General features: G+C 34.3%; 2 protein-coding genes across 2 annotated transcripts; both read right to left on the bottom strand.

The window, feature by feature from the left end:
• Positions 1-2,201: 2,201 nt before the first annotated feature.
• On the bottom strand, positions 2,202-2,951 carry LOC149528984 (ricin B-like lectin R40G3). Its single transcript, XM_089808096.1, has 4 exons — positions 2,921-2,951; positions 2,798-2,859; positions 2,574-2,672; positions 2,202-2,303 (listed from the first exon to the last, which is right to left on the bottom strand). The coding sequence occupies exons 1-4, from the start codon at positions 2,949-2,951 to the stop codon at positions 2,202-2,204; spliced, it is 294 nt and encodes a 97-aa protein (XP_089664222.1).
• LOC149528983 (ricin B-like lectin R40G3) lies at positions 2,804-4,434 on the bottom strand. Its single transcript, XM_089810705.1, has 5 exons — positions 4,280-4,434; positions 4,064-4,174; positions 3,469-3,768; positions 3,273-3,371; positions 2,804-3,095 (listed from the first exon to the last, which is right to left on the bottom strand). Exons 1-5 carry the CDS (start codon positions 4,400-4,402, stop codon positions 2,976-2,978), a joined length of 753 nt encoding a protein of 250 aa, XP_089666831.1. The 5' UTR covers positions 4,403-4,434; the 3' UTR covers positions 2,804-2,975.
• Between the last annotated feature and the right edge of the window lie 12,424 nt (positions 4,435-16,858).

Here is a 16,858-nt window from a genome sequence, read left to right as displayed (position 1 = left end):
AGATTAAGGAAATATTGGACAGTAATTTTGGCAAAAGTATAGGGAATAGAACTTATGAAGAATAATTAGTCAAATAGAAAGGTAGGTTAGTAGAAATTCATCATGGCTAGAAAGGTAGTAGGTTAATTATCTTGGTTTTCCTTTAAACACCTAAGACATGACAAGGTCACTCCTCAAATTACCCTAGGTGTCTGATGTAGGAGAAAATTACCCTAGGTGTCTGATGTAGGAGATTCCTTTATGTAAGAGAAAACTTGCTTAAACCAAAAAAAATTATTTCATTCTTTAGAATAAGGGTTTTCTTCATGTAGATTTATTGTCTGTGGAGGATTTCTACTTAGTTAGTCAGTCATGCAAGCTTAGAATGTCCTTATTTTAGATGTGGATGTTCGTCTCACTCATATCATCATGCTAGTTGAGGCTCAATGCGATATCATAAGTATCGGGGAAGTTATTGTGAATTTTTGGTATAAATTATTGGTACGAAAACTTTGAGTTTAATTTTGAGGGCCTAAAACCTAAACAAATGAGTACTTTGTTGATTTGATTTCCTTGATTAGATGTTGAGGGCTCCAAAAAGTGGTTATAATAGCTAATCAGAGCAACGGTTTGAAAATTATGGCCTTCCAAATTTGGGCCAATCAAAACTTCTAAAATTAATGTCAAAGGTGTATTTGACTGACTCTATATGTATTGTTAAGGTTTGTCGACCCTAGGTATTATGTCTAAGTTTCTAGAACCTTCTTTAGCAGCATAAAATTGCCTATTTAAGAAATGCCCATAGATTGTCTAGGAAAACTTTAAGTGATAGTTTGTAGCTTCATCTTGTGGACTACTATAATGAAGAAGACCATGTGGGTTAGCATATTACAATTCTAAATTCTATAATTCTAGATATGCGGCAAAAATAAGAACCCCATTTTTTCGTTCTCGTAATTTTTTGTTATTTCTTTGTTCCTATGATGTGTTCATCGCATTAACGGGAGAACCCTTCATCATGAACACTTAATTTTTACATGGTTAATAATATTATATTATACATCATGGAAGGAAATAATAAATAATGATCTATGAAAGATAGAAGCATAATTTTCATTTTGTAAAGGATATGTAGGATTTGATTTACTTATTAAGATAGTAAAACTCTTAAAGGGAAAAATGATTAAATCTATGAAAAATAACACAAAAATAATAATTAAATAATAGCATTCCAACCTACATAATATAGAATTTCCTATCTCTTAAATTTTATACCTTGATTGACCGCAAAAAAGCATAAATCCATTCTAAATAATCCACACCAAACCTCAATTCTTCATATTTAAGTCCCAATATGAATTATACTTATATTTTATAACTAAAGGAAAATGATAACTTTAGTAATCTCCATTAATGAATACTAAGGAAATATGTAGAGAAATGCACACAAGCCAAAGAATTTTTCATAGCACCTAAAGAATTCAATTAGAAGCCAATACAAAATTAGAATAACAATAGATATGATTTTCTCATATTGATTTATTTTAAACAATAAGAAATTGATGAGATAAGCATGATGCAAATACGAATCTTTTGATATAATAAAAATATGAATCTTTTACAACTTTTGTCTAATGTAGGAACTTGTGCTTGTTTGTACTATATTTCTACTTAAGATAATTTATGAGTTGACTTGTTGAGAAAATCTCATCCAATGAATGTATCATGTGATAATTTAGAATGCAATATCTTTAATTAACTTTAAAAGAGACATAAAATGAAATAATTTAATTTAAAATTGGGAATTCAGATTTCAAATCTAGTAAGATTGATTCAATACGAGTAAAAATACTATAAGATTTTTACAAATAAATGTTTATTATATCAAATCATAATAATATGTATAAACCAATTGTTTCCCAAACTATTTGAGATAAAGCTCTAGCTATACACTCAATAATAATAATAGTAATCCATAGCAAAACTTTATTTATAAGATCGACAAGATGTACATGTGATCTAGGTGCTTAGGGAGATATGTAGTCTGAAAACATCCATATCTAGAGAGATTATATATTTTCTATACTAGATTATATATCATGATAGTCCCTCTAGGTGCAAAGACAAAACTTCCAGAGCTGACCAGTTTTGGACGCGTTGGACGTCTGCGCAACAACTTTAACGTCCTGACTAATCTGGTTGGCTTCCAAGCTGAGGGTAGTTTAGTTTGCAATGTTTATGGTCTTGTAGCCTTCTTCCTTATCATCACTTTCGCTCCAAAGCAGATTTTGATCAGGATTATTCTCATATGCCACCAACACTGCCTGTTAATAGATAAACAGGCGCAGTTTACTATCAGTTTCCAAAAATAATCGGATTGGACATAAGTATTCTATATATCTGAGAAGAATGCCCTCCTAAGGCAAACAGCCCAAATGAAGATTCTTTTTCCTAGAATTATACCCCAAAATTGTAATAGCAGTTAGAAGTTTGCATCATCTCCACATGAGAGATATTTAATAGAAACCTTCTTGGCACATAAAAGAGCGGTAGGCTGTATAATAATCACAAAAGAAGAATACAAATATATATACCTCCTCACCGGCAGCAGACGGATTGCGAAGGGCCATCCAAGTGGCCTTATTCACAAGAGCGAAGGCCAGAGGGTCCTTGCTCAAAATTTTGAGCCATTGCTGCACATACGTATACAAACAATAGGTGTCCAAGAAGACCACCGTGGTCAGTTAAGTGTGCAGGCATGCATGTACTGAAGAAACAAAAGATTTAAACTCACAAATAATATAGAAAATGTATGTACCTGATTTTTGTCACCGGATTTAGGGCAAAGAAACTTTAGTTTGCCATTTTCAACGCCGAGAGCTTTGTCAGAAAAAGCCTTACAGCATACTGTCACAATGTGCGGAGTGATCTTCCAGAGCACCTCTCATTTCCGGACACCTTCTGTACCACATTCGGGATGCTCTGGGTACTTTTGTCTACATCCCAGATACGGTCAGATCACTTTCCACGCTTATGTTACTAAACTCATTGTTGTCTCCACATTTTTTCCACAGAAAACCCGGCTTAAGATTACCTTCATACTTGTCCAATCCCACCTGCGGCGAATCAACGACATGAATTTATTCTCCAAGTAAAAGTCAAAACGGAAACCTGTGCATTGTGCATCGTTTTTGAGTTCAATTGGACATTTCAGATCACACGCTCTATTTTGTGGCGTTCTAATTAGTATTGAATTATTGAAAGCAATCAGTCGCGGGGAAGAAAATGCATACCTTCTGATCTGGATCAGAGGGCTGAACGCAGACCTTCGAAGTGGCGATGTTGAGAAGGGCAAAGACTTGATCATTCCTGTTAAAAATCTTCACCCATTGCTGCATTCATATACACAATCAAAGTAATTAAAGATTCAAAGATGAGATATCTACCCTGAAACATAAATTCCAATTAGTCGAGGCAATGTATATATACCTGAGTTTCGTCACTGGAATCAGCCAAAACTAATTTCAGATTGCCGTCCTCTGTGATACTGAGAGCCTGGTCAGAGTAAGCCTTGCAACAAACGGACCAGAACTGTGGAGAGATCTTCCAGAGCTGCTTGGAGTTCGGAGTCTCGGTCGTCTTCACCACAAGTTTAATGCCCACGCTTACTTCCCATCTGAGGGTAGTGTTGTTTGCCACACATATGCACTTAAACTCAGGATTTCCATCACTTAAACTCCAGAGCGAAAGCCCGCCAAAGCAATCACTCACGTAGTTAACGAACACCAGCTGCGCCCCGTAAACAATCACACTTTATCAAGACAAGAAAAGGCCTGAATGTAATGAATCACTAGAAACGAACAACATTATTTCTGAGATTTCCTTATTACAAGTGTTCCTATTATATATGAATTCTGCATATAACTCTTATCAGTTTTAGATTTTGATTCTGATATATTTTAAATACACATACACATAATGAAGTTAAATCTATATCATTTTGAATTATTATCTTTTTTTTTTTTAGATTTGTTAAATATACACTCCGAAAAATGATCAGCACAAACAAAATGTGTATATGTACCTCCTTATCAACTACAGGACCAGATGGCTGAGAAATGGCCTTCCGAATGGCCTTGTTTACAAGGACAAAACCCTTAATAGCTGTGTCCCCGCTCTCCACTTTCAGCCATTCCTGCACGTACACACACACACACTCTATGAAGAGGGATCCGAGAAAACAACTATCACTTCATCAAACATTTAAATACATATCACCTCATATGCAAACATTTGATACCTGAGCTTCGTCTTTGTAATCAATGTCAACAAACGCTGGCTTGCCATTTTTGACACCTAGAGCCTTATTAGGATCTTTCTTACAGAAGACTTTCACAGTTTGCTCACTATCAGCATATATCATAGTCACTTTTAGCCTAGAAAACAAAAGAAACAAACGAGTGAGTCTGGTGTCTTGCTGGCTTGAGTTTTCATGCTGTTTATATAGGCTAGGAAGCGAAATATTTATGCATGAAAATGTATTACTCGAAGGGAATGGAATAAAACTTTATGTTTTGGATCTGGCTTAGAATTAATTCCTTCACGGGATGGAGAAAAGAAACCTAAGCTATTCGACGCTCCTGTAGTTTTCTTTAGCATCCTCATCTCTCACATTGATCGTGGAAATAGACAAGTTCAATGTATGCGTATAGACTTGAAAGATTATCACATATTCCCTACTATTTACCCTCTTTCTTTCTTCGGGATAGACTTGAAAGATTCGTGTACGTTCCACAGCGTACCTGTACTTGTGTGGGGAAAGGCTCAAGTAAATTCAACTTAAATATGATCCAATATCTGTGATGGAATTCCGCGACACACGCCCAATGTAATTTCGCAACCTCTATCATCCCAAGGAAAAAACGTAGTTCGATCAATGGGAGCTTTACCTACCCAAGACCTTCCCGTGAGCATTTTCCCAATTGGCAGGGATCAATGTAGTAGGAAACGGTGACAACATATTTAACATTTTATTGACCATGTAATAATCGGAACTTAATATATTGTAGGAGGTAGGGTACTAACCACAAAGTAACGTAACATTATTTATTTAGATAATTCTAACATTCAAATATTTAGATATTAGATACAATTGTCATAAAAAATATATTCCCTTGTCCTCAAATTCACCACACTATAAGAATTATTTCTTAAGATTTACCTTCTAAAGAATTAGTCACATTAAGGAATGCGTAATTCATACTGGTTACTTCTCTAAAAAACAAAATTCCGGAATCTAGTCGATCTCCCCATGTTGTTGTCTAACCCTCGTACAAGGAACAACTCAAAGGTGAGTACATGAGCTTGTAGTCCCTAGCCTTATATGAAACACACTGAATTGTACTTGACTAAAATCCACCTATTATTTCTTTATTATTGGAAGGGCAATAATTCTCAATCACATAACTCTTGACAAAATCATTTATACCTTATCTCTTCACCAAACTCCAAACCTATATTGTTATTGAATCTTCCATCATTTACTACCTCTAGTCTAGAATGCATGACTGTACTATATGTCTATCCTTTTGATACTTTAGCTTGTTATTTATTGAACTTAGAAGCATAAATGGATGCTCTAAAAGTCATGAAATATGATATTTGAAATGTAATATATATCGTATTATTCTTATCTAAGAAAACATTGCTGCCAAAATATATCAATAGAGAAAATAGGGGTTTATGCATGATCCCCTTATCAAATGTATCATCTATATGCATCACAAGAGCCTTCCTCTGTACTCTTTTTATAACCACTTATAAGTGCAACAAGTATTTAGAGCAACAGGTTACTAGAAAGGATCCATTACAATTTAATTTCAAATCAAATTTCAAGGAAACTAGTATATTTGAATAATAATAAGCATTGAAAAACATATCTATTACAAGTGGAGACAACTACAAAATAGTCATGATAAATGAATAGGTATAAATAGTAAAAAACTAGAATTATCTTGACATGTATTTCATAAATAGTTGAGCTATTACAATAGCACATCAAGTTGAGATTATCAAAATCATATTGCATTATGAGCCATCAAAAAAGGATTCATAAACTTCTACTTTACAAGTGAATCAAAACATATTAAAGGATCATTTTTCTTCATTTAAATAATACCTTTTGACTTTTGTTTATGATGTTGTGGAATAAAACGAAGACAAAGATAATTTAAGGGATAAACTAGTACAATATGATACTTTGTGGTCTCACATATAATTAGCAATGGTATCAAGGAATAATTGATCCATGCATGGGTACGAGGACTTATATATATGATTAAAATAATATTTATTGAAAAGATAACCCACTTATGTTAAATAGTCAAATGAACATTCAAAATCTGTAGCCATAGGTTTTTAGCACAAATAGAGATTAGATATAGTCAAGTGAAAAAACCACCATAAAGGAGAAACATATGTGTGTTTGGATGCAATATAAATCAGTAAAGGGTTCCCAAGTAGGGAATAATATCTTTAAAAACATCAATCAAAAGGATAATGACAAATAAAGTCCAAGAAGAAAAAGACACTCTCATACATAGCATAAATATATAAGAACATGATCACACAATAGAATCAAAGAATTAATTAGCAAATTAGCAAAGATACATCAATGCCAATAGTTATCTTCATCTATAGAAATATTTTATTTCATTTTAAACTTTTGTATTGATATTAAGATTAAAGATACTATATTTAGTTTCCTAGAGAATACAAGATTCTTCATATCTATCTTGAATCATGTTGAAATGGGCATATCTACACACATTTAAGTAAAAATTAAATAAATGGAACAATGTATGTCATTCCTAAAAGAATGACAGAAAACCATTTCTTGGAATTTCATCATCCATACATACCCTTTTTTTAACCAACTATTTGAAGCCCTAGTATATTGTGGTTGATTTCACTTTGGTTGAAACATATATTTTTCCTACTACCCTGGTGGGGGGTATTGTATCAAGAGACTCTTGTGTTCAATTTTGAAACTACCTAGAAATTCCAATTTGATAATCAAAGGTATTGTATGTAGAAAATTTCTTGACAATGGTTCTAATTTTGTAAATTCTTAGTAATGTTAATATTATAGAAATCAATACAGATTCATTGCTTCTTGAGGAATGGTATTAGAAAATCATACTATCAGTACGTAGTTGGTTTTGCATTGTAGCACAACTTGCACAAGGGTTATGTTGGTGTTTTAAAATTACACATTGCAAAAGACCAATACCAAGGATACAGAATGAAGAAAGATGCCAAGGGTTTAGTTATTTCCCATATTTAGCATGAAATCATTCATATCAGAGATTTGGAAATTTTATCCAATGATATTCTTTTATAAAATATTCCCTTATAGAAAAAAAAAGGTCATAAAACTTCTTGAATTTAAATCAACTTGTTGATTTACAACATCTTACTATAATTTAAAGAAACTTGTCAAAATAAGGGAATGACCAACAATTTAGTTCTTTATTACATGAATAGAAAATTGATTGATTTAAATGTATATTATGCAACCACATGACTATATCAATTTTCATCACAAATTTATGACCAGTACCTTATCCATTGTAATAAAGATTCAAATTGTTAACCCTTGACCTATTTAATTGACTTGCAATTAAAATTATCAGTTGTTAGGCCTCAATTATATTCTAACGATATCCCTCCCATATACCTAGAAACCCTATCAATTCATGGAAGCATTTACTTAATTCATTAAATTAAAAACAACAATGAAATGATATGAAACTCATCCAAGATGTATTAAATTGAAAGAACTTTATTCATTTCAATCTCAAAACAACAAGTACATAAAAATGGAGACAAAAATCAGAGACATAGATATGCATAACTTCCTCCTTGTATTAATTTTCTTTGAAAACCATACATTATTGACATAAAACCCCAAAGTAATCATATGGTTATTTTGTTTATGAATAAAGAGATATTTACTTTGAGATCTTTTGATTTGAATTTATTTTTCTCGGGTTGGAAGTGATTTTATGGTTTCTCTGATCACATTTGAAATAATATCTCACTCTCATTAATTAAGGATTTTAAGCGTGAATAAAATCGGTTGGTTTTATTCATCTAAATATGTAAAATAAATATTGAATTCCCATTTCATTTCTCTATAGATGGGATGATTGATTAGATGGTCTGTGTGCCATAGATTTGATTTTCTTTTAAAGTTATTTTAATCAAACTTCACATTCATATCCTGTGCAAAATCTCTCACCATTTTACAAAAAAATGGTCTGAAAAGGCTTATACTTTTTCCATCCTATAAATGGTCAAATTTAGTTCTTAGGGTTTTCCCCTCTCCATTGTAAATAACCGCCCCATTTTGCAATTTTTGCTTCCTTTATTTGTACTTTGTTTAACTAGTTATTTCCCTCCAATAAAGTTGCATCATCTTTGAGCCTCCTCCTTTCCTTGAGTCAATCCATATTCTGAAAATGTCAAGAAATAAAGGCCCTACCCTGCTGAATCGATTGGTAACATCCTATCCTCATCTAGTTTCAATGTACAAATTTCAAAGATTCAAATTTATACAATTTCATTATATTTTTGAGAGACGTGTAGAAATATAATGAAAGTATAGTGAAAGGAGAATGAAAGTTGAAGTAATACATGGACATTGGATTTCAATTAGAGATTTTGAAGTGTGATGAGTGCACAAGGATATGGGTGTGCAAGGTTTAGAGTTTCTCTTTTCCATTGTATTCTCAAAGGTCAGGGTTTTCAAATTTTGTTTTCAGTGGGAAATCTATATGGTGGAGTTACATTTATCTTTTTGGAGCTGGTCAATATGTGGGCTCTATTAGGAATAAGGTGTCTCAACCTTGTATAATTCCTATTCTTATTGTTATTTATTTTGTAAATGTATTTTTTCAAATAATATGTAAATGTGAGTGTACATGTCTAGTTGGCATGTTGATCACTTACATGTGTCGGCATCTTGAAGTGTGTGAAGGAGATCATGGCTGAAATGGTTATGACGGATTCCTATGACGCGTAAGAGCTATTTAAGGCATGAGCTATGACAGGTGTAAGAGCATCTTATGACATGAGGCCTATTTGGGCACCCAAGAATGAGTGGTTGGTGTGTGTAAGAGAATATGCCAAAAATAGGTTGGTATGACGGATTCCCTTACACTTCTCTTGTGACCGCTATTTTTGGCAGATTCTATGACAAGCTGTCATTGCCTATTCAAGGGATGGACGCTCTTTTCTTGGTATTGCATGTACATGTGGCATTGTGCATGGTTCTTTGTGGTTGAGCCATGAAAAACGCCCAACTCCTTTGTGGGCATTTTGTTGGGTCTTAAGATGTTCATAAAATGGGTATTGCATGTTGTAATGCAATAGAGTGCAAGGTAATGCAATAGAGTGAAAGAGTGAGATGAGAAGATATTTGCACAAGGTTATGCTACCGGATTTTCTCTAGAATGGAGCAAGATGTAAATCTCCATGTGAAGGCTGAAAATGTATTGTAACTTGTTACTGAATAATACATTAGCTTGATGGTTTGGAGGGTGGGGTTTTTTACCTGAAAAGGTTTTCCCCACTTATATATGTGCTCTCTATTCTGTCTAATTCTTCTAGTTCTATGATTGTAGAGTAATAATCTGTATGTCGTAATGCTGTTGAATTTTGTTTAGATCGGTAAATTGCAATCACTTTCCTTTAAGGTTTTAATTGTGGGAAATCAACTATGTTTGTTTCCGCTTTTATGGCATAGTAGTATGCACTTGTATTTGCTTATTAGAAGTTGTACAAGAAACTATTGTATACAGGATGTGCATACTGATCTTAGATGAATTTCTAGGATGCTCTCATTTCCCTTCATTTGGTATCAGAGCCCATTTTTGTGAATTGCATGTTGTTTGCATGGGAGGATTCACAGAGTTTTTGGTTTTGGGTATTTCTTCTATTAAGATTTCTTAGCTTGTAGAGCTTGAAGAAGTTTATTTTGAAGAAATTAACTGATAATTAATCCTTTGATGAGTGGAAGTCTTGCAATTGATTTATTCTTTCAGGAGACAGCAGACATTTCTTGAAGGATGGTGAAGACAGAGAAAATAGAGTTGGTCATGTTGAAATGACATTGATCTGGAGCTCTTGGTTGACAGCAGAATAACTCTTGATGCATGGGTATTTGAAGGTGTCTCTTTTGTTACCTGGAATGCATTGAGACTATGGAGTTGATCATTGGATGATCTGGAAGCTTCTGGATAGTCTCTCTCTCTCAGATGCATGTACTAATAGTGGTTGTGGGATTGGTCTACAAGTGGGCCTGAAGTTCCAGTACTATGTTTTCCTCTTGGATGTTTATACATGCATGGCTTGGATTCTTGTTCATTGGATTCGAGGGGTTTATAGATTTTCCTAAAAAAATCTATGGTGATGTTCATCTATGATAATCCATTATTCTGGGTTCAGTTGTTTGGTATTTTTTTTCAGACTTTGAGTCTTCAAGATGAGAAGTGGGTGTGGATGTGCATGGGTGTTCTTAAACACAATGTTTTTGCAAGTTTTGCATGTTGAAATAAAAAGCTTGTGGTTTTTTGTGGATCTATTGAAGAGCTATTTTTTGGACTCTTGTTCCTTTAGAGTGGTACCAGATGAGATGGTTGTAGTTCTACATGCATGTATTCTTTGTGCATGGTGAGAGGAGGTGTTTTTCTTTCTCTGCATAGAGATGTTGGTGCGTGATCAGTCACTCAGCATTTTTGTGGTGATGCTTTGTTGGATTCCTGGACTATGATGTTTGATGTGGACATAATTGGCAAATTAGATTTGTGCTTGATCTGGTGTTTGAGTCATGTTGTCTACGTGATTATTCTCTTTGATCTCATTTGTATATGTCACTAATGTGATAGTGGGTTTGCATGTTGCAATGATTGGATCTACAAGTTATGCAGTCAAGTGGGTAGGCCGCCCATTTAATTGCAGTGGGATAACTTGGATGTGGACTATCTATATCCACCAGATTTGATTCAGTGTTGGTACAAACTTGTTAGCTGACCTTGTTTGTGGTCACTTGTGCATTTGTGTGGTTGCTTTGAGATGAGAGGATGGATGATATTTGAGTACTTGGATAGTCAGTTATGGAGTCCTAAAGCATGGTGAATTTCCTTAGTGTGGAGATCTTGGTTTCACCCAATGTGATGTGTGGACCTAGATGATTTTCAGTTTTGGAGGATGGTGTGTCATATGCTTGGAGAGCTTGGTATCACACTTCAATGGGAGCTTTAGCAGTGGCTATATTTTTTCCATCATATGGTGATGGATGATCTTCTTTAGTGTTGCAGATGTTGGAGGATGCCTTAGACCCTGTTGCTGCAGAAGGGTCTTTCATATTTGTTGGTTCACTAGTTGGAGATGGTATCTTCATGCGATTGGAGATGTTGACATCTTTTGAACTCAAGGGATCCTTGTTATAGATGTTGTTTATGCTTTTATTTGATATGTTATCATGGTGGCTTTTATGTCATGGTTCTCTCTTTATTACTAGTTTAGAGTTGTGACATGATATAGTTATTTGATATGATCACATGAAGCATGTTACCTCTTTGGAGGAGATGGTTTAGATCATGATGTCATGATTATGTTCCTAATTCCATGGTTGGAGCTTTGACATTGATCTTGTTTTAGTTTCTTAGTATTGAGTACTTTGATCATTTGCTTGATACTTCATGACAGTGCTATGTTGCAGTGGAGTTTTGCATGGAGTGATTGATTACAGGTGCTTGTGGATACTTGGAGACTTAGGTGAGGCTAGAGTTCTCTTAAGATGAGAGACATGTTGTTGAGATGTATACTCTTGATGAGATTTCAGCTGAAAGTCTGAGGAGCCTACACCTTTGTTGGACGTGAGTTCAATAGAGACCTATGAGGATATTGTTCTTTGATAAGTCATAGGGTGACTTGCATATCTTGGAGGAGCATTCTCATTCCCCTCTTTTGGTCTACTTGGTAGTTTATCACTTGAGAGGTATTGCCCAATGTTACTTTCAGGTGCTTTATCTTTTCTTTCATATTTGTGGATCTTGAGCTGCAGTTAGATGGTTCTGGAGGATTCATTGTGAGAGATGGATAACATGATTATCTCCTTGAGGTGTACTTTCATTTATGATGACAATAGGAGATGTTAGTGGGCTAATTTCCTGAAATGGGAAATGGAGTTGATTGATCTTCTTTGAGAGGCTTACATCCATGTAGATTTATGATATCAGGTTATGTTTGATATGTTGAGGTTGAACAGTTTTGGATGTTGTTGTGGCTTTTTTGTTGAGGCTATGAAGGAGATCATACATGGCACAATTGACATTTAGAAGTGTTCGTAGAAGGACATGCTACATGCTTATGGTTTGCAGCTTCTTTCTTTGGTCTTGGTTATCTTCTTGGATGTTTAGGTTCACATAACTTTTTTTTTTGAGATTTGTTGGAGCTATGTGGTCACTCTTTTGTGGTCAATTGTTATTACTTGTACTTGATTAATTTTTGGTGATGACAAGTTGGTTCCTTTATCTCTTGTCTTTGTTGGATGTGGAGAACATAGGAGATTTGTGGAGACTGGATGAGAGAGATGTTTCTTGCAGTGTTTTTTGCTACAGGATTTGCATATCTTTGTGGATGGTCCTTGGTACTACATGTTTCACTTTCTTTGTGTTCTTATTAGTAGACTCAGTATGCTTTTGATTTTTCAGATTCGACATTATCCATGCAGTGGGAGTTCTTGTATGTGTTTGGTCTTCATCGACTGGTTTGCACATAGAGCTTGAGGTTGCAGTTTATGGGTTGATTATGTTGCTGGCATGAGTTTTCTGGTGTTCGATACCTTTGAGGTATGGGTGAGTGGATGAGTTAGCATTTACTGTGGATGTTATTTTCAATCTTGTGGGTTTATCAGTTGGACTGGACAAATTAGTTTGGTTGTTGTTTTGGCTGATGTTTTATCTTGTTTTCTGGAGGATGACTTCATAGTTTTGTTGAGCTAAGAAGTTGATATTTCTGATGCTTCTGTGTAGCTCATGAGCACAGTGGAGTGGTGGTAGTGTGTGTAGCCTTTTTTTATCACATGGATCTTATGCTTGTGTTATTTGGACAGGTGTCTAGTTGGAGCACAAGAGCATATTTTATGATTTATGTTGTTTCAGGGATGGCTGTGATGATATAGTTTCATCAGTTTTGATGCTTGTAAGGAAGCCATTTGGCTTAAGAGATTGTGTTCTGATGTTGGTGTTGATGCAGAACAAATTACTGTTTGGTGTGACAGTCAGAGTGCTATTTGCCTTGCGAAGAATCCAACTTTCCATGCCAGAACGAAGCACATTGATGTGCAGTTTCACTTTGTGAGAGATATGGTGGAAGATGGAAAGGTAAATTTGGAGAAGGTAGATACTATGAAGAATGTTGCAAATGCATTAATGAAACCAATGGGCACTGAGAAGTTCAAATGGTGTTCGGAGTCTATGGGCCTTTCGGCCTATAGCGGTTAGTTCCTGTTATGTTCCTGTTGCTCTTACAAGGTATTCGACAAGTGGGAGAATGTTAGGAATAAGGTGTCTCAACATTGTATAATTCCTATTCTTATTATTATTTATTTTGTAAATGTATTTTTTCAAATAATATGTAAATGTGAGTGTACATGTCTAGTTGGCATGTTGATCACTTACATGTGTCGGCATCTTGAAGTGTGTGAAGGAGATCATGGCTGAAATGGTTATGACGGATTCCTATGACGCATAAGAGCTATTTAAGGAATGAGCTATGATAGCTGTAAGAGCATCTTATGACATGAGGCCTATTTAGGCACCCAAGAATGAGTGGTTGGTGTGTGTAAGAGAATATGCCAAAAATAGGTTGATATGACGGATTCCCTTACACTTCTCTTGTGACCGCTATTTTTGGCGGATTCTATGACAAGCTGTCATCACCTAATCAAGGGATGGACGCTCTTTTCTTGGTATTGCATGTGCATGTGGTATTGTGCATGGTTCCTTGTGGTTGAGCCACGAAAAACACCCAACTCCTTTGTGGGCATTTTGTTGGGTCTTAAGATGTTCATAAAATGGGTATTGCATGTTGTAATGTAATAAAGTGCAAGGTAATGCAATAGAGTGAAAGAGTGAGATGAGAAGATATTTGCACAGGGTTATGCTGCTAGATTTTCTCTAGAATGGAGCAAGATGTAAATCTCCATGTGAAGGCTGAAAATGTATTGTAACTTATTACTGAATAATACATTAGCTTGATGGTTTGGAGAGTGGGGTTTTTTACCTGGAAAGGTTTTCCCCACGTATATATGTGTTCTCTATTCTGTCTAATTCTTCTAGTTCTATGATTATAGAGTAATAATCTATATGTTGTAATGCTGCTGAATTTTGTTTAGATCGGTAAATTGCAATCACTTTCCTTTAAGGTTTTAATTGTGGGAAATCAACTATGTCTATTTCCGCTTTTATGGCATAGTAGTATGCACTTGTATTTGTTGATTAGAAGTTGTACAAGAAACTATTGTATACAAGATGTGCATACTGATCTTAGATGAATTTCTGGGATGCTCTCATTTCCCTTTAGACTCTTTATTTCCAAGGGCCTTTTCTAATATTTCACACTTGTAAGAGTTTGGATCCTACATCAGATTAGATGGAAGGACAAATCATAGTCAAAAGTATAGCATTGGGAAAAATGAGTATTCATATTGGTTGGACACTTAATGCCTTTTGTATTAAATCAAGAGTTAGATTTCACCTACAGTTGGTACTAGAAAATCACACTATCAGACAAGGATTATACGTAGTTGGTTCTGCATTATAGCACAACTTGTACAAGGGTTGGTCACAATGATATAATTTTCATCCAACCCATGTGGTGTGGGCTTCATGCATAGTTCTTTGCCAATGTCTCTACTCAAGTGTAAATTCAAAGGTACATCCTCAAGGAAAAATTCTAGAAAATGCAACCTGCAAGGCATGTTTTGTTGGTCAAGCTTTCATAGGTAAACCCCCAGGATACTAATTTATAGATTTTTTATGTAAGGTGATGATATTGATATTGTTAAGTTTTAGGATTTGCACCCTTTACTGAACTGAAAAAGTTCAGTAATCCTTACTTAACATGGGATTCATTTCACTATATGAGACTGGATAATGAAATGAAACCTCTGGATTCTAGGCCGGCTCCTATTAGATTCTTTAGTGATAATCTCTAAAACTCAATGAAAAATTGAGGGAAAAGGGTAAGAAATTACTTAATACAAACCTAAAACCTAAATTTTAAACTAAGGAGGTGATACACCAGAAGTTATTATGAAGACAGGAATACATTTGATAGAAAGGATTATATAGCTCTAAGAAATACACATAAAGCATGACTCCCTGTAAAGGCTTACACAAATGATTTATAATGAGGTTTCAATACTGAAACTACAAAAAGGAGGATGAACTAATACCTCACTTTGATTAATTTCACATAAAAGCACATATTATAACTTGCAAGCAAACTTACTTTTCTACACAAAGGTGCTAGAATGAGACAAAAAGACAAGGAATACTGAAAACATTCACAAGTTATCCTATCAAATCTTGAAAATACACACAGAATTTGCAAAAAGAAAGAAGGTTGAATAATGAACACCCAAAATAACATAATCACCGTTGCTGTCACTTGTATTGTATCTCCAAAAATGAATTACAAACTTTGCAAAAAATAGTCTGGGACTCAGAATTAGTCACAGAAACTCTATGCATAAAATTAGAACTCCCCAAAATGAGTTACAAAACTCATACTTATGCACTTTCATCCAACTGCATTTTTCCAAGCCATAAATGTTGGGTCGGATTTTGCCCTTAAGGCGAAACTTGAGTCTTTGAAAAGACTTCAAAAGGTGTACAAAATAGCCCAAAAGGCATCATCTGATAATATCATCATAACTGCCCCTCATAAATGCAGTTATTATCTCTAAGCAGACTCAAAAAGTCTCCAAAATGCAATAACTCCTCAGCTGTAATCCTTCTAGATATTCATAATTGAGTTTCTGAATTAATACCATGACAAGGGAAAAGGATGACTCACCCCCTTTTGCATTAATGATAGAAAAAATTAAGTGATTTGTAATTTTATCACCTTAATATTTTCTTCACAAATATTATCATGCAATAATAAAAACAAAACCCTTTATTTTTGCCTTTTCAAGAAAAGGAAAATACTATAAATGATTTATAATTCATCATTTAAAGTATTTCCTTTACAATACGAGATTATTACAAAAATAAAACTGAGGAATCCCTTCACTTACATTAAAAATAAATAAAAACATTAAAATAATATAGAAATTATTTTAATATTTTAAATATTTTAATAAAACCCAAAGCAAAACAAAAACCCTTATACAAACTCCATAAACATATACCCCTCCCACTCTCAAAATGCAAAAATCAAAATAGGATAAAAATCCCATAAAATCACCTACGGACTCCAAAAGAAAGTTAAAAGAAATTTGGGGCAAGATATATTGTTTGAATACCCTAAAATCTTCATTCCTCAATTTATCATTTTCATCTTTTGGAAACATTTGGATCTGTGATGAAGAAGAGGAATGAGGGTTTGCAGAGTTTTTTGTGGCTACCATGAATAAATCTGGGTTCTCTTGCGCCCTAAACACAAAAGGTTTTGTTTGTATTTTGATGGCAAACTTTCATTGGAACTGGAAATGAAACTTGAGGGTTTCATTGTTGTTTAATGGCCGCAATGACATTCTTTTGTTTGTTGTTTGGATGCCATAAGTTGTTTTCTTGTTCATTGC

This window comes from Cupressus sempervirens, chromosome 11 (assembly GCF_028749045.1).
Source record: "Cupressus sempervirens isolate cs-2001-9-10 chromosome 11, ASM2874904v1, whole genome shotgun sequence".
Classification (NCBI taxonomy): Eukaryota; Viridiplantae; Streptophyta; class Pinopsida; order Cupressales; family Cupressaceae; genus Cupressus; species Cupressus sempervirens.
The sequence above is the reverse complement of the archived record's forward strand: the minus strand, read 5'-3'. Positions and strand labels throughout refer to the sequence as shown.

Coding starts and splice junctions, on each gene's coding strand:
- LOC149528984 (XM_089808096.1), bottom strand. CDS start 2,951: ATGTGGTACAGAAGGTGTCCGGAAATGAGAG. Junction 2,860..2,920: donor AAGGTGTCCGGAAATGAGAG/GTGCTCTGGAAG, acceptor TTTCTGACAAAG/CTCTCGGCGTTGAAAATGGC. Junction 2,673..2,797: donor AATCCGGTGACAAAAATCAG/GTACATACATTT, acceptor ACGTATGTGCAG/CAATGGCTCAAAATTTTGAG.
- LOC149528983 (XM_089810705.1), bottom strand. CDS start 4,402: ATGATATATGCTGATAGTGAGCAAACTGTGAAAGTCTTCTGTAAGAAA. Junction 3,769..4,063: donor GTCCTGTAGTTGATAAGGAG/GTACATATACAC, acceptor TACGGGGCGCAG/CTGGTGTTCGTTAACTACGT. Junction 3,096..3,272: donor CCTCTGATCCAGATCAGAAG/GTATGCATTTTC, acceptor GATTCGCCGCAG/GTGGGATTGGACAAGTATGA.